The sequence below is a fragment of the Truncatella angustata genome (assembly GCF_020726525.1).
Source record: "Truncatella angustata strain MPI-SDFR-AT-0073 chromosome Unknown BKA67scaffold_12, whole genome shotgun sequence".
Lineage (NCBI taxonomy): Eukaryota > Fungi > Ascomycota > Sordariomycetes > Amphisphaeriales > Sporocadaceae > Truncatella > Truncatella angustata.
Genome location: NW_025763392.1, coordinates 1,077,345 through 1,095,604, shown reverse-complemented (window position 1 = coordinate 1,095,604; position 18,260 = coordinate 1,077,345). Strand labels below are relative to the sequence as shown.

At 44.2% G+C, this 18,260-nt stretch overlaps 3 protein-coding genes across 3 annotated transcripts; 2 read left to right on the top strand and 1 right to left on the bottom strand.

The window, feature by feature from the left end:
• Nucleotides 1-4,998: 4,998 nt before the first annotated feature.
• BKA67DRAFT_587234 (uncharacterized protein) lies at nucleotides 4,999-5,363 on the top strand (the record flags this gene model as incomplete). The annotated part of the gene is made up of 1 exon (XM_046104308.1): nucleotides 4,999-5,363. A coding segment is annotated over one exon (249 nt), but the record flags the coding sequence as incomplete, so codon positions are not given.
• A 642-nt stretch (nucleotides 5,364-6,005) lies between these two features.
• On the bottom strand, nucleotides 6,006-6,582 carry BKA67DRAFT_665069 (uncharacterized protein; the record flags this gene model as incomplete). Its single annotated transcript, XM_046108495.1, has 3 exons — nucleotides 6,006-6,144; nucleotides 6,193-6,225; nucleotides 6,284-6,582. The coding sequence occupies 3 exons, from the start codon at nucleotides 6,580-6,582 to the stop codon at nucleotides 6,006-6,008; spliced, it is 471 nt and encodes a 156-aa protein (XP_045951747.1).
• Nucleotides 6,583-7,142: 560 nt separating this feature from the next.
• Nucleotides 7,143-8,123, top strand: BKA67DRAFT_527429 (kinase-like domain-containing protein; the record flags this gene model as incomplete). The annotated part of the gene is made up of 1 exon (XM_046098855.1): nucleotides 7,143-8,123. One exon carries the CDS (start codon nucleotides 7,143-7,145, stop codon nucleotides 8,121-8,123), a length of 981 nt encoding a protein of 326 aa, XP_045951746.1.
• Nucleotides 8,124-18,260: the final 10,137 nt, after the last annotated feature.

Below are 18,260 nucleotides of genomic sequence, written 5' to 3'. Positions count from 1 at the left end.
AGAGATGGCGATGTGGCGCCAGCTACTAATGTTTAGCTCTTGTCCCGTATACTGCCTGCTAACCCGGCTGATGACTAGGCGTAAGCGCGCGCTCGTCTAGCGACTTCGGGCCGGGCTTCGTCCCCTAGCCGGCTCGTCGTCCTCCGCCACCGTGACTATCGCCATGAGTGCGTTATCGTCTAGATGGGCTGGTATGTGGTCTTGCCGAGCTCGGACACCGTTATCCTCTACGTCCGCTTATAGACTTAACCGGAAATTCGTGTCCCCTTTATAACGGGCCTAGCAGCTCTGCCAAAACGGCAAGACCAGCTATAAATAATATACGAGCAGCTCCCCAACCTCGCGCGGCAAAAAGCGGTGGATGACTTGTAACTTCCCCGTCCTTGCGTAGCCTTTATGATAGCCGATCACTACTATCACCTCGCCCTTATCGATAAAGATGTTCCGAATCCCTCCGTTCGTCGTGTTTCGGTGGCGCACGGACAGCACTTCGGGACCACGTACTGGCTAGCCAGCACTTACGTATACGCAAAACAAGAGCATCTCTAAGAACTAGTTAATCTTGCTCTCGTAAAAGTCTAGCTAGCATGCCTGGAAGGGCACTAAACCCTGCTCCCCTTATATAGCTAGGCCGCCTGCGATCCCGGACCGGTTAAGCCACAAGGCTTATAAATCGGACTCGTCCAGTATACGACGGAACAACCACGTACGGCCATCCAGCGCCTTGTACAGCTCCTTTATAAACGAGTAGTGCTATGTGTGCTCTCCCGGGCTATTTATAATCATGTCCTAGGGCACGGTAAGCAGCTTCTGCCTCTCCTCCTCCCCCTTAACCTAGGGGAGGGCTAACAACTCGTCGAGTAAGACCTGTCGACACTGGCTAACGGCAGACTATACCATGGCCTAGATGTCGCTTAGCTGTAATCGCACGCCCTTAAACTGGATCGTCGCCCTATCCCAGGCCACATGCCCGGTACTAACGACAAATGCGTATAGCTTCATAGCATACTATCGTAAGCGGAGAACAAACTGCGTCGGCGTAAGCACTACCTTGTCGCCCTTTACAAGCATGTACGTATAAACGATCGCTTTTACCCGTTAGAAGTGGCTAATCGACTTCTCCGCCGCCTCTTCCTCCGAGAGCCCTAGGTCGATATACTTACGCATGTCGGCCCGGCGCATTTAAAAGGCGTGTATAAGCACCATTAGTCGCAATACTACAAGTAGTGCTAACAGCTTAGGCGCGACGTTACTAGGCGTGTCCCACGTCTCGTCGGTCCGAATGCTTAGCACTATGATAAAGCTAACAAGAATGCTATCGTATTCCGACCCGGGCGTAGCGTAACGTAGTATGGCTATAATATGCGCTAAGACTTTCTCTTCTACTAGCCTCCAAGCACTTTGTACGGAAGGGTGGCTCTTATCGTCTAGGTAGGCCTCCTACGCTTCGGTAGCCCTGTCGGCCGCATATAACATCTCTAGACGGGTCCTGGCCTGCTATGCCGTTAATCGGAACGGCGGCCGCCTATCGTCTGCCTCTAACGATTCCGTACGTATAGAATAGGCTAATAGCTACTCAAACACGCCGATATACCGTGTATACGTCTTGTCTCGATGGTTCTAGTGAAAGGGCTTAGTAGAGCCGCTTTATAAGCTAGGCCTTATAAGCTCAAACAATGTCGCGAGCCTTACCACGTTCTGCCTAGCTACAGACTTCCCTAGTAAACAGAGTCTGCGTAGAGCCCAACATACTTATTATATAGCTTTCTCGGTTTCGGCCCTATTATCGTCTTACTCGCTATCCCTTTGCACCACCCTTATATCTTGTATAGTAGACGTAAGACCGGGTAAACTAGTAGAGACTAGCCCCCGTAAGAACGACTTCTCTCCTTATAAACCTGTTAGGTAATATAAAGCACCTAGCCTCGTTACCCATGGGTTCGGTACTACGAACTCATTCACTATATCGTGTTAGGGTATCCGTTTCTCGTCGCCAGCTACTACGAACGCATCCACAAGTTTTTCCTATACCGTGATATTGTCGCCTATATCGCTTATACTAGCCCGGACGGCATCGTTAACGTAATAAAGCACTTAGAAGTACTCACGGCCGTGTTGCCGTGCAAATAGCTGTTAATACCATATACCAGTCGCCTAGGGTCGATTTTCTATAATGGTATCCCTTTTCCTCGGGCGGCCACGTTACTTGTTTATATGGTAATAGTGGGCGCTCTTTAAGTGTTCTCGCATGCGTTTTTCGTGTACTGCTATAAACTGGCAACTAGGTTCGAGTAAACACCGGAGACCGTTATTAATAAGTAGCCGGATATATAGGATAAGTAAGACGTCGCTTAGGATACGGAAAGCTCGTAGCTAGGCTTCAGTCCTTATAATGTCTTGTTATATAGCCAAGCGATAGCTTTTAATACGTCACTAGATTAGATATTATGTTATTAAAGGTGGGCTTTAATACGGCTTTAGATAACCGCATACTAACAACGCTTACATATAAGTAACTTATAATCTGGTAATATAGAGAATAATTCCATTTTAAAGATAAAGAAACATTATATAATAGTTTTTATAGTTAATATAAAGGACTATTATAATAAAGGTCGAGTATAATACACTAAAAGGAAGAGTATAAGAGTATAAAAGAGAATGTCAATATATAAAAAGTAGGTATATACTTACTAGCCTAGTCACGTGATTACCACTTCCTAAGTTCGGTGATTTACGCGCTCGTCGCCTTAGTGTACGGAGTGCTCTCCGTACACTATGGACATTTATAGTCATCTATATTACCACATTTTTCAATTGATTAATAAATTATGGGTCAGGGTATTATTCCGGCCTAGTTAGTTTGCTAGCCTGTACATTTCTAGCGAGGAACATTTACATTTTTACCCTAACTTTTCTTATTAGAATATCTCTATAGTTATAAGTCCAATCCGGAATTTGATAACTGATTTGAGATCATAATAGTTAGATTACCCATTCATCAAAATTATAGCTTGTTACGACAACAAGAACATTGGTTTCCTAGTAAATCCGCATACTTATCCTTTGAAAATCCGTATACCCCTGGTCAATCCTTAGCGCTGGTTTTCTGTCACTGAATTTAAATCCGTAAAGGGTATACGGCGCAATGTATACTTATAAGGGTTTATTAACTAATCCCGACGCTTAAGCGTTATTATATTATATACGATGGGATTTATTAATAATAATTATTATATAAAAGTGAGATGTAAAACTTAAATCTTTTAATAATAACTAATTGTTAGAATATAGTTATCCGCGGTCTCGCACGACTATATAGTCTAGCTAGTTACCGGCGTACTAATAACAAGCCATTACAGCCACACCGTGGCTATAAGCAGCTTACAACCGTATAGGCCAAACCCCTATCTGTAAATCGCGTACGACGGGAAGAATCCCTTCTTCCTTTCGTATAATAGCGCTAAATAAATCTATTTGTCGCCCAAACTGTACGGAAAGAATTGAATGGAGAAGCCATTCTACACTAATAATATTTTCTTAAGACGTTAATAATAACGACGATATTCTTAATTTAGAAGAATTAAAACGCTTTATAAACGAGTTTAATAAAATAAAAAGTTATTACACTTTTATTGTTTTTAATTAAAAAGAAGATAACTTAAACTTTACCGTTAACGATTAAAATAATAATAATATAGCGTTTAAAGAGAGTAAAATTAATTTAAATAATTCTTTAAACGGAGATAATTTTACTAAAATAAATAATAAGCTAAAACTAACTAACCCTTTATGTAACAAGTATGTTAACACGGTATCTTATTAAGTGAGAAATTAACGTTTAAACGTATATCTTACTATTAGTATACGGTTAAAACTCATAGAGTTATCCGTTATACAGTTAGTAAGAACTCTAATGTTCCTTACACTCTTTTCCCAACTTAGGCGAAACTACCCTGTAATAGTTTCGCCACTAAAGCTCTCTCACGTTTTATTTACTTCTACGGTTATTATAAATCCACCACGATTTATAATCCAAGTAATTATTAATCCAATGGATTAATAAGATTATTCTAGATTATTCTAAGGTATTTTCCTTAGTATATATAAAGAGATATCCTCCGTATCTCTAAACGCTTTCCTTAAGTAAGCTTATAAATACATTTACTTACACTCTCTTTACTCTACCTCCGAGTATTACTTCGAATCAAGTGCTTCCGCCTAATTGACGTTATATAATATACACATAACCTTAAACATAAATCTATATATTTATCTTTTAAAAATCCGTATACTTTTAGTTAATCCTTAACGCTAGTTTTCTATGACTAAATTTAAATCCGTAAAGGGTATACGGCGTAATATATACGTATAAAGAAGAAGTAAAAGAGTAAGAAGCAAAAGCAAAAGAGGAAGAAAAGGTGGTATAAGAGATTAAGGAAGAGTAAGAAGATCCCAATAGCCCTTAAGTCGATATAAAACCCGATACTCCTAACATTGTCGAGATCGGCATAAGCACGCCAACTCCTAGATAGGCGGCGCACAATCCCGTAATTACCTTCGTGTCTCGTTAAGGCAGTGACTAGATAGTGGTTTCGTAAGTAACGAGCAATACTTGATCCGAAGTCGAACATGTGGCTGCGACATGGATGGCACATCGCTTGCGGCCCTTCTCTGCCGATATTCGGCCTTTGCTTCTTAAAGCATGCTATGCGGTGGCCAATATCCAAGCCGGGGCACGTGCTCGTTCTCATGCCTGAGGACAATGTATATGTAAGCCCCGAGCTCGCAGCTTCAGCTGTCGCCCGTATGGCGCAGTGGTTAAGTGCGCCTTGTAGTGGTCTCGTTGCGGTGGGCCACGAGAGCAAGTGTGTTCGAATCCCGCTACGGTACCCTTAACCCGGCTCGTGCCAGTCGTCAACAGGCACACGACAGTGAGATGGACTCTATCGCAGAGCCCGATGACCAAAGGAGTCTTCCTCACATATCCAATTCTAGCGGGTTTTCCCACCCCGGTGGGTTTTCCCCGCCGGCGGAAGCAACATCACCTGTCCACCTTCACCAATTCGACGGACATCGAACTGCTACTGGGACGATGTCCAGACCGGGGGAATGCGGACTCATGGGTCGGATACCAATGGACGGGCGTGTTTTCCGACAGAATCGAGGTTGGATACTGACTTAAACCATCTGGCAGCGCCAGCATGGTACCGTAACAACTTGGATCGGCACGTGAGAAGGCTCTGACACGTACATAATTACACACTGACTCCTCCACATCCCTGCGATATATGGCTCTGGGAGGCGTGGTTTGCCCTAGTAAGGGACGTCCCCCACGTTAAATACAATCAATCAATTAATCAGCTCCAGCTAGTCGGCTGCGATTTGATAGTACCATTCCGTGATCAATTACCGTTGTACTCTGCGGACACCACTTGAGATAAGCAATGATTGGCAATGGCAGCATTAGTCTGCTTATAGTAGATGTGGCGTATGTATCAAGATTGAGCTTATTTCTGTTCACCGTACTGTACTGTAATACATAGACCGTGATCGTGCGACTTTACATGAAGACCTCATCTCGTGGTGTTATAGACGTGCCAAAGCGAAAGTGTACCATGAGCATACGTAATATCAAACAAGAACATGATGGTCAAGCCGATCTTGTACGTAGGCTGTACGGCTGAGCTTCTACTGTGTCACCTCTCCTCTTTCCTCTCTTCTCTTCCCTTAACCACCGTCGACCAGAAGATATATACATATCCATTTCAAGTCATGTACAAGTCGCCACTAGCTTCGTTGGATAATGCTTGAAATGCAACTTGCACGTCCATTTCAGGAGGAAAGAAGATAAGCTCGAGTCGTCCATTTATGCCACTCAAATGAAAGATGAAGTGTTTGGCACAAATCTCTGGCTGGCATATTAAGTGGAACCCTAGACTCCCTACTAAGAGAACTATATTATATAAATCAACTAACCGTAGTCGCTCCCCGCACTATTTAGCTTATCCCTGTCCGAGTACACCATGCTTTGGTGGATTTCGCTGGTTCTGAGCAGTATCGACAGCACTGGGGCTAATAAGGCCGCGATCCAGAAGTCTGTGGGTACTCCATAGTCCACTCTTGACACCGCTTAGTGTTAACCTAGATTTTTATTAACAGGGCTTAAATCAATCGTCCATGGGCACTTACACCGTCGATTGGAGCTCGGATATTCTGACCCCCCTGAGGCGGGGTTACCATCAGTGCCTTACGCTCCAGCGTTTCCCTAGGCACATGTTACTTGACAAACACGTTGTTGGGAGGATCATAAAGATTGACCGAGTCGACTTGACCAAGCAGAACCAGTTCTTGTAGGTCACGCGAAGTATTGGTTTCGTAATTTCGTTTGAATTCATGAGTATAACCGTTCATGACTGGTTCACCAACCACGTGGATGATGATTCCCTTGCATGATATGGATCTGAAATCCTGGCTGATATTGCTGCGATCATCGGTGGCGTTGGGAATGAAGAGGGCGAAATGGGCGCGTTGGCTTGCAGATCCGCGGTACATGGCAAGATAAACAGAACGAGGTGTCATTATGACGTATAGGAGGTGATAATGAGTATCGCAAGGAGAGGGGACTGAATGCGAGACTATGATTGAGGACGAGTTGAAGCAATACTCAGCTTCATGTATACCCACGCCACATAACTCTGCTTCCGACTCAGTGTTTTATTGGCTTGGAGCTTCGCCTAATGGCCGACTGATGTAACGAAAGACGCCGCTCGCTCCACATCGCATCAGATGGGGCACTGGTTTAGACAACCGCCCGCAACGTATGCCTTGCTGCGAGGATAGCTCAAAGACCAAACAAGTCGTGCCCATAACCGCCCGCAAGCGCCATGTCCCGCTAAGGGGACAGTCCAAAGAACAATCAGGTCGTGCCCTTAACCGCTCGTATTTGTGCGGTTAGTAGAACCCACTGAATAGTAGATTAATGTCTCCACCCGCGCGCTATGATGGGGAGATTAGAGATTAGGCATCTGATAGTTGTGGGACTGCTTAGGCTGTCCAACTTTTCGCAACAACGTTCAAGTCTCGATGCTTCCCTCCATCGTTTCTTGCCATCCACTTACTCCATTTACGTTCATCCTGCAATGGCGCCAGAAAGCTCAAAGCAGACATGTTTCGACATATTTTCTCTGCCGGATACATCAAATGCTGAAATTGATTTCCTTGAGACTTCATTTTTTCATTCGAGCGCGCTTCTGTCACCCCAACTACCAGCACCAGCCAAAGTCCTTAAAGAGAACCCACAGCTCGAGGAGGGCGTTGCTATTTATGAGAAGCTGAATCTCGCGGTCAAATTTGGGGGTCCCTCTTACCTCAGGCTGGAAGAAGCTCAAACAATGAGAGCAGTCAAACGCGCATTCCCGAACAACGAGGTTCCAGTGCCCGAAGTTTTCGGATGGAGGAGGTATGGGGACAAATGTTTTATATACATGAGTCTCATACCTGGCAAAACACTGCGGGAGGGATGGCCAGCGCTCACTGAGGTGGATAAGAAGTCGATATGTAATGATCTTGCACAGATCATAGCAGCGCTAAGACAGGTTTCACAAGGCTCGTCTAACACTTTCATCGGTACACAATTTACATCTTTCGAATCTCGCTCCCATTCTCTAAGTAAACTAACCACGCTTATAGGATCTATTATCCATGGCACTATTCAAGATAGGTTCTTCCAGCATGATTACGAAGATGGACCATTCACTACGGTCAAGTCATTCAATGATTGGCTGCTCGCTGCTGCTACTCGTACGAGGCCCGGACCGGAAGGAATCACTGGCCCCTATCGAGACCTACTGCCGGACACGGGCCATGTCTATTTCACTCATGGAGACCTTACACTCGGGAACATCATCATCTCAGGCGGGACCAACTCTCAAAGAATCGTGGGAATTGTGGACTGGGAGCAGGCTGGTTGGTATCCAGAATATTGGGAGTACTGTAAGCTACTTTACGGAGTGGAGTACACTCATGAATGGCGTAGCGCTGGATGGGCTGAGACAATTACGGAACGGTACGAGACCGAATGGTTTGCTTTCGCGGAGTACTCATCTTGGCGGTGTCCATGATCGATGACATCCCAACAAGAATTGTATTGATTCGGGAAAGGATTGGAAACTTTGACCAACATACTGCTTGCGACAGTGAGACTGCAGAGACACGTGGATGCGCGCATCATTGTAGCGACTAAAGAGCCGACAAACTCGTCGGCTCTGCTGGCTCTGTGTTCGGCAACCATCATCCATTGTTTTACTTTGCCGGCGTGGTTGCACGCCCTCCAAGCCCATGTGGCACTTCCAGTTCACAAGCAAGCAATGCCACGCGCGCCTCGCGGTCAGGACGGACTGCCACTCTCGAACCGTCAAGGAGTTGTTCGGGGAGATTGTCGGTCTGAATACGGACGAAGCGCTTGTCTTTGCTCCAAGTGCAGCAGTGGGCAGCGACAGCAAAGGAGACAACGGTTAGGAGCAGGGATCGACGCTAGATCGGGCGTATCTCAAGGTGACTATCACTGCCTCTAATATGCGGTCCATGAAGAAGCGGTCCTTCGCTAGTAACGAGCGTTATATACTTAAGCATGGCACTGAAATAATCTCGAACGGATATATTCTCTAACGTTGTACAACGATCAATAGTCGTATTGATGATATATTCGAAATACTACTCCAGTAGTCATTAGACCTGAATGGTCCCTAGTGCTAAGTGAACTCGATGCAATCACTCCTGCGCAACCTACAAGCCACCTGTAAGCAGGCTTGGTACCTGTGCTAGTGCTCTAGAATATCAAAAGTGATAGCAATCCTTGTAGATGTTCTGTCGTTAAAAGGTCTACAACGTCTCCTATCATTAAATGTTCAATGAACTTTAGTGAAGTTCATTGTTTCGTAAACTAGTCGTTTAAAAGACAAGGGGTATAATTCATTGAAAATCCGTGAGCAAAGTTCATTGACCTTTATAAGTCTAATTCATATAATACATATATTAAATGAAAGCGCTCGAGCTAAGCATTCTAAACATATCTTTAGAATAGTCGTACGACATATATAGTAATAGGCATTCCGAGTTGAAATACTTGCGAAAAGTCTTAATAGGGGAACTAGTCAATTAGAACGCGGTATGGCTCACTTCCCTTGGCAGTGATCCAATGTTCGTCACGTGACTTGGGTCCTTTGTCTCATACCCATTTGAGGCTCCAGCTGTCTCCACATGGCGTGCCCGCAGCCGTGCCACTTAAGGTCGCATGCATGGCCTGCGTTCGTAACACAGGTGTCCATCGAGAAATATTGTAGTCCATGTTGCGACACCATGATGGAACATCCTACTGTAGAATCCATCCAAACCAAAGGCGAATATACGATTCAAGACTTCATCATCACGGGTTTAATAAAGTAGTTCATCTAGTGAACCTACTCAAGCTGTATGCTGTAAAGGATGTGCGGCCGGCCTAAATAGAGAAGTGAGGTCTGTCCTACATATCGCATCTTTTCCTTTCCAAATTAACTTTCCAGCCGTGAAAATAATGGTGGTCATGCATTATGTAACCTTCTAGGATATGTTTATCAAGTATTGGAGACAAATGACGAGGATATGCCTAAGGTTACGTGGTTGGCGCCGGTAAATTAGCCGTTACATTTGGAATTCTGATTTTTAATGATAATATGCTTATTAGTGAGCTTGAGAGCAGGCTTGCCGATCCTCCGGATATCGGTAATATAGGAATCAAACATTAGATACAAAGGCCCCTTATTACCTACTAGACAGAGTTCTTGTATGTAGGCTTTCTTACGAAGGGTAGTATAATTGAACAGTCAAAACACTCTATGCACTACGATGAAGAGGTAGGGTCAGGTAAGATAAGTTCGTGACTGCATCGTCACCGGGTAGATTCCCTTCGGCCCAAGGGTCTGACATTAATCGAATCGAACGGACCCCACGTTAAATACAATCAATCAAACGGACCTCCGCTCGATCGATATGCAAGATACCGGTATAACGTAGGCTCTATACTCACTTTCTGTATGGGTTAGGTGAATAATACGACCCGTGCCACCCCTGTATTGGCAAATCGATCGAGCGGAAGGCCGTTCGATTCGATCGATTTCACACCCTGCTTCGCCCCGCGTCATGCATAAATCATTAATGTAGTATGAGTAAGCGTACCGCTAATGGCCAATGACATTTACTCGTCGAATCACTACTTTGAGCAAAAGATCATCTATTGGCGAAGGTGGGATTGTAGGGCTTAAAAGAACCGAAAAGTAATGGACCAAAACCTTTTGGCCTGCTCTTCCTGCCCTAATCTGCTCAACAGACTCCTTACACAAAGACATCCAGGATGTAATTGAAGAGTTGCCCAATTCTGCAAAATAGTTCTCATTCATCCTTTTTCGTGAATCTCAGACGGTGCGGGTTAAAGTCTGGGCTACATGACCCGTGGTCATAACTCAACCTTCTTCATCAAAGATTGGGTCGACTCATAGTGACAGGCTCTTATATACTAAGGCATTGTGCTTATTAATAAAGCTCCCTTTTCATAGGAACACGAAGTTGGCCGCCACAGTTTAAGAAGTTCCGGCTAGAATCTAATAACACCAGGTTTTGAGAGCTTTTTCGTGAACTTGAACGAGCGTTAGCTGCAACTCAGCATCAAAAGGATACATCATAAGTTAGGGCCCAAAGCCACTATCTAGGCCGGTTATTATAACGAATGAAAAACTTTATGAACGCTAAGGCATCGGTTTTGTTTAGCATTGACCAAGTATGATTATTTTTCATGTGAATATGATTCTTTCATGACCCTACTTTGTGCTTCAGTCAAGGAGTCACGTGAGGTGATGAGCAAATGAGCATGAAAGGAGCCCGAATGTGCTCACTTACGATCTGAAATTTTTGATATTTACGTAATATGATATTCACCTAGAGAGTCAAGCCTTCCCACTGCCTTGAGGGTAATAAAATTTGATCACACTCTAAAGGTTCACAAATCTGTGTAAGTTCATATTGGGGGGTGGGGTAAGATAAAAAAAGAATTTATTGACTTTATACTTCATACCATCGTTGTCTAGACTCGTACGGACTATATTAAAACGTATGTAGCCCAATCGTGGATTCTCGTGTCAATCAACCTTGGTCTATCAAGGCGTCTTTCCAATCATGACCAGTAAGGTGGCCACGTTACATAACGGGGCCCGAATGCATGATATATGCTTCGCTTGACTACCTTTATGATCCTAAACGCCACTACTTGTTACTAGAGATACGTCCTCTACTTCATGCTGTTGGTAATTTATCAATGGTATTCCACGACCGATTAGTGTATTACGCAATGATAAATCCAGAATGTTATAGTTAATAATGCCATAAGGTCTTCTAAAGCCTTTGTCTTTGTTAATTTACTAGCTCGGCAAGATTAAATCAGAGCTTTCTACAGTAATACCGTTAGATTGGTTATTATCGAGCGCTGGCCGTAACAGTCAGAGCATGTTTTATTGAGACCTCTTTGTGAAAGAAAGTTTAAGTCTTGAATGAGAATATCTCACTCCTTCACTACGAACAACTTGATAGTCTCCAGTAGTTAAATCCTGGCTAATGTAGTGCACTTCGTCAACGCCAAGCGGCCTCAATTCTTTCTACCCGTGCCACGCCCCCACTTTATTAGCAGTTGGCGAGCTCTACTAAAGTTCCACTAGTGTCGAGACAGGTTTAAGGTTAGTTAGATATTGGGTAACGCGGTCATGTACTTCAGTTGTCACGTCCATACCCAAGCCACCCCCATACATAAAGTGAGATTGCTACGGCTGATGGACACGCTGAAAGTCATCGGCCCATCTCTAACTGACGTCCTCGCGCAACGGCAAGCCTACTCAAGGTTCAAAGTAGCCTTGAACTGTCGAAATCATTCAAGCCTACATGACTAGCCTAAGCTGAAACGGCTAAAAATTTAAGAATATACTGGACTAGAAGGTCTTTTCTAATATCAATTCACAATACCAAGAATTAAAAACTCAAGTTCTGGATTGTGGCTGTCGAAGAAGACCCGTGCCGGAACCAAGCGAGTAACTTATCTACCTTCAACCTTGCAGCGCCCATCTTTCGGAACTTACCGTCCCCGCTTGACCACTAAGTTCCAAAAATGAAGCAGTTGGTGCTGCAATCAACCATTCCGCACAACCTTTTTTCCCCTGTCCCAAGCTCTCAGAATGACTGCGCAGGGTGCAAAACCATAGACTGCTCCCGAGGCACACGCCAAGGGCGGCTTATACATAATATTTGAGGGAGAGATCCTGATACCTCCAAAACCCTACGATGTATGGCTCTAGGAGGCGTGGTTTGCCCCAATAAGGGACGTTCCCCACGTTATATACAATCAATCAATCAATCTATTTGTCTCTAAAGGAAGAGAGTTGGCTTGCGGCAATGCTTCTGTCCCAATTTATGTGCGACTGCTGTAATTGACATCCATGGAATCGCAGGGGCACGGAGTGTCTTATCTCCACAAAGTGATAGATATATATTGCGAGTCGCCTTTGGGATCTTCGTCATAGAATTGAATGCCCCTCAGGATTCCACGGCATTGGCTCGTCAAAACTTCGGCACCTTGGAGTTGCCACAGGTAGCTTCTTGATGTCTCACATACATTATAATATGGCTGCGTGACACAAGCCTCCTGGCCTGTCTGATCCCCAGTCGTATAACTCAATTTTGGCACGGGGTGTCCGACTCGCCAATAACACATTTGGCAAATTCAACATTTGTTCCCTTGTCGTATTTAAGATGTAAAGCCTCTAGAAGTGTCATAAAAGTCATTTGTTGTACATCTGGATGGGTATTATTCTTGAGGCCCAACATGACGAAAAGGCTATGTCCTCCACCGACTGGCGTAACAACTTGGCCACGTGTATCAAGGGAAAGCATCTCGGAAGAAGTTCCTTAATCACTTATACATCCAGCGTCGACCTAAATGATGCCCAGGTGTTTCATAGTACGAGTCCCAAGGTGAAAGAGAAGCATCGAGCCAGGGATCGTCGTGAACAACAAGTCTAAAACCATTACAGCACAAAAATAGAAGGGCTGGACAGGCAGAATCACGCAAAAATTTAAAAACATACAACACCGGGGATTCCCCAGTGGTCATCCATCTGAGTACTAATCCAGCGCTTCTCAGTTTATCTTCGGCCGAGCAGACGGGATGCCGAGTTTTCTAAGAGCTATGGTCGTATGCATTTGCATTGTACGAAATTGCTGGGTATATTGACATATTGAGACGGTTACTCAGTTGCTTGAAAACATAATATTGAAAGCATGTGCGACATATTCACGTTATAATAAAATGATGACATAAGCTGAACAACGGTTAAGGTTCATCAAGTCCAAGAGGCAGACATATTGTACATTACGCCATAGTCCAATCGTGTTGGCACTGGCAGGGCTCTCAATCAATCAATCGAATCCATCGAGCCTAAAGGTTCAGGCATGACAAGACTATCATGATGCCACGTGCATCAGTGCACAGCTCAGCATTGGGTCTTTTTACCACTAAAACCTTAGCCTCGATGGATTCGATTGATTGATTGAGAGCCCTGGTTGGCACCGCCAGGGATGGCTTTACAAAAATTTGAGGCAATCGGAGGCTCCGATTCGGAGCCGAATCTGAGATTGCGAGGCTCAGCTCCCTCGATAATCATTTCTTGACGAGCCCACTCTCACAGCTCCGCCCTTAAGCTCACGCTAGGAATAGCTTTGGTTTACCAAGGCCGTTTATTTCTGTTAGCCAACGTTCTTATGACTAAGAAACCAAACTTTCTGGAATCATGAAAAGCATGGTATCAGTTTCCGTCCCATCTAGAGTTTCTCATCGCTTCCCATGCATCGCAAACACATTTACTAACTAAGAAAGTTATTCTTGACGCAAAACTCACCGTTATACTATGGAGCAGACAGACAAGGATAGCTTGAGTTGGCTCACGAGACTTCTATTCAATGCAACGTTACTATATCAATACCGTCATACAGACGAGACCTAAATCAATTATTTTCTAACGAAACGAAGCTCTACGAGCCTATCCCTACTATAAGGTTATGACGTAACAGCTTACATAGCTGATCAAGAAGCTGTTTCTATACACCGCTGCGGCAGTTGTCTACGCAGGCTCAACCCGAGATCTACAAAGACCAATATCGGCGGCTAGGATAATGGGTCACAACGCCCATGGCCAGCGTAATCAACAAATACAGTTGAACATATGCAACTACGGCCAAATCCACTGTCAGATCGCGATGAGGCGAAGCCGGTCAAATTCGATCGATTATAAGGCGGGTATATGTGCCCTCCCATGCATTTAGTAGAGGTATTATAACAAATATCCTATCTGGCTTCGTTCGTAACAGGTACTATTGTTTAGGGTATTACAATAACAGAATTTGTTCCCTACAATGAAGCTAGCTCATATATGAGACAATGGCTCAAATGGACGCTCTTGTTTTGCGTATTATGCCTCCATGGGGAGCGTACTATAGGTTTAGAGACCTCTCTAAACCCATCGGTAGTTGGAAAGAAATGGCTAAGGCAGCATATGATTCTATACGCTTGTCCTAGTACGATGATTTTATTCGACAAAGCCATTCATCAGAGGTTAGGAATTATCTGTATCATGTCCTGAGACTACGAATTCAATTACCTAGCTGGTATCTAGGTCATAAGTATCGAGGCAGACCTTACTTAGGCTCAAGTTAGGCTTCACTGGTAAACACGATCCACCTATGAGCGAAGTCAGCCTTCTAGACAGCCTCCTCAATTACAATAAGACCCTAGATAGAACCATGATTCAGCGTTGTTAAAGTTAATTTGAAATCCTACCCCGCGGCTTCACCCGGCTCTAGCACAGTCGATAGGAATAGATAACTCCACAATCTGCATCAATACGCCAGACAGCATTAGCACCCATTCGAAGAGATACATCGATGTACGAAAGATAATTCGGAAGCGGTCAGGACTTAGGGGCGCCTATAGAATTTTGTGCTGCTGATTAGGTATGGCACATCACACTAGGGCGGTGTCGAAGGGAGATACTTTGGTCGACGACATTTTAGCCGGGACAGTATTTGGCAATGCGGATCGATCGTTAACATCACCTGAAGCAATGCCTAGAGACTTAGCTAATATTATCATAGAACCCTAGTCCGTGTAACAAACTCAGGATACTGCTTCCCCACAGCTATTATCACCGCAAAAGTAACGATTAGTAAGCCTCAACAACGCCATCATCTTTCCCCGGCCGTTAGCAAGATAGAAGCTGCGTATTACATGTTTTATAAACCTAACCAGTTAAGATTTATTGCTTATTATGAGGGATATTCACATGTTAAAGCCGATTCAACGATGTTAGTTAAGTTAATAATTCTCTCTTTAACTCTAAGGTATTAAGTTAGGTTTCTAACAAGTCCTGTTAAACGAAAGTCATAATTAGGAACCTTGTCATAAGCCACTCCCCGTACTCCCTGAAGCTCAAACTTAATATCTAATCAGGCCAGCTAGCCACAGGAAACTTCAATTGTAATTTTGCACTAAGCGCTCGAAAGCGAACGTGATCATATTACAAACACATATAGTTTAAACCTTTGGTTCATCAGAGGAATGCTGTTGAGTTAAGCTGAAAGTGATTCCGAAATAAAATACCGTGAAAGCGTATAAGAAGGTGGACTTATCCCAGGTCACCTTCGTCTGATCATCACATCTTCGCTTGATAGCAACCAATCTGAACTGTTCCAAGAGCTTCGAACAATCCCGTTCTACCAAATCACCTGAACTATCGCTCCTATGTCGCAGTACCAAATCCAGAAAGTTAATTTTACAAGTAACGGCGGATATGTCTGCTATCCAAAGGTCATGAGCAATGATCGTACCTGGGATTCCCGGTCGGTTGGTAACTGGAGCAACTGGACGCTTGATATTGGTAAGCCTCTACTTGAGTAACCTTTTTGTGACATTTGCGTAACCATGCTACGAAGTCGTCTGTCTAATACGGTTGTTATATGGCATATAGATCAGAGCGAGACGGTTGACTTAATCAGCGATGCTGGCTTTGTAGCCGGAGATGTGGTTTGGGTCGGAATTGACGTCGTAGCCGGCGATGATGCAAACTGTAACAAGGTGTTCATTGTAACTGCGAATGGCAATGCAGCTTCTGTCGTGGCTAAGGGAACTACTTTGAACACTAGCCTCGACTACGAGGGTTAGAGTGAACGGGTTACATGTAGGCTCGATCAAATACCAAAGTATGGATCATTTCGTAACGATAAGCCTTACATAATATTTGATCTTATGGGTATGCTGGTCAACATAATGCACGCCCTATCTTTTCATAGCTACGTTTGATGTCATGGTGCTAGCTGTATTGATGGCTTTGTTGTTGGTGGCCAAAGCTCCTCTGTTTGGCTGAATTTCATCGCCTAGTCGACTTATTGTACTGAAAAAGTTCCTCATTGTACAACTGCTGGACCTTGGCCACAAAATTTTGATGTTCTGGATTAGCCATGTCAACACCAAGGAGTTGTGCTACAGTCGGGCGCTTGTTTGAGAGCTCAGATATCATCTGATTAGCTATAGACACGAGGGTAGCAATTAAGCGCGACAAACTTTCCATCCACGATAGGAGCAAGTTGCTCGTTCCAGGAATGTACAAGTGCGTGGGAAGCAATCACTAATAGTAGGCAAGTAAACCAATCCATGACGTAAGGCGGTATGGAAAGTTAGATAAGTTACAACAACATTAATAGCTATATATGGTATTTATTCTTGCTACCTAAAATCGGGATTGTATACGTATACCAGAGCACGTTTAGTTTTAACCTGTAATGCCGGAACGGGATATAAGGCCTACTCGCCAGCAGACATATTGAGGTCCTGGGCACATTGGTAACTGTTAACGTAATATGGCACCAAATCAAGATGCAGGTTAATAACATACCAACCCAATATCGGGGTCCATTGGTGAAAAAAACCAAAGAACGACCACAAAGCAGCATCAAACGGTGCCGGGACCTAGTTCTGGGTAAGATCCATATTAAGGCCAATCATAGTAACCGCAATATGTTTAAAAGGTCTTCATGCCCAGTTACTTTAGTGCTGCCCATTCCAGGGTCTACACTACCGTATAAGGAACGCTTCTCAAAAGATGAAGAAAAGACGCACAGCAGGAAATCTAAATGGAGCCAGCATTTCGTCCCATGAAGATGAGTCAGGGATATGTAAAGGATATGTAAGGAATTTACAAGACACATTAATCTTGTTGGTTGGATCTATAGATCTGCTCTAGACCTCCAGATCCTAATCACGTGATCTGCGTATTGCTAGTTGGCTGTGGTTCGTTCAGCTGTCTGCCTTGAGAGGTCTCTCCTCCCGGCCTGGCATCAAACAGTTGAAGGCAAGTACCGAGGTCAATTGCGCTCCCAAGACGAGTCGGTACATCGATCCGCTGCAGAAAGAATGGAATGATTGTATTAACATGAGGCTCAAACTCCAGGAGTTTTGGTCAGGGAGCATCTACCCGCAATAGGCCGTTTCATTGCGCGATGCAGCGATCCATCTTGAGTATGGAAGTGACCATGGATTCGCTTGCATCCTATTATTAGTTGCAGCGTTTGATGGCAATCGGACTGTAATAGTTCTGTCAGAGACTGAAAGTGAAACCTACAATGACATGGGGCATCAAACCTTGCCGAAACTGGGACCTGGTGTCACATAAATTTGAGAGACTTCTCTGGGGTCACCAATACTGATACTTTTTGGGTCCTAAGCACACAGGCTTTCCATATTTCTGGTAAAGAGAAATGTTTTCAAGTGAGCTGCGCCCAACCTAGAGTGACTTATCGATCGGGCGGTCGACGACCGTTCGCTATCGAAGTTGATCGATAGAATTATCACAGAGGTTGAAGTCGATGGTGTTTTGGTCTTGGATCGGCGATCAATCGCCGACCAACTTCGATATTAGGACTCCTGAATTGGGACCTCTGAGGGTTCTAGAAAAGGCCCTGTTCCCAGCCAATTAGCAATAGATGAACACCGGGATTCCAAAATCTGGGATAGCACGTACCAAGAAGCCTTGCTCAATTTGGCCAAAAATGAGGATTGTCATCAAGGGTATTTGCAGTGCCTCGGAACCCTTGGAATCTAAGACTTTAGAAATCAGCAATAGCAACAACCACAC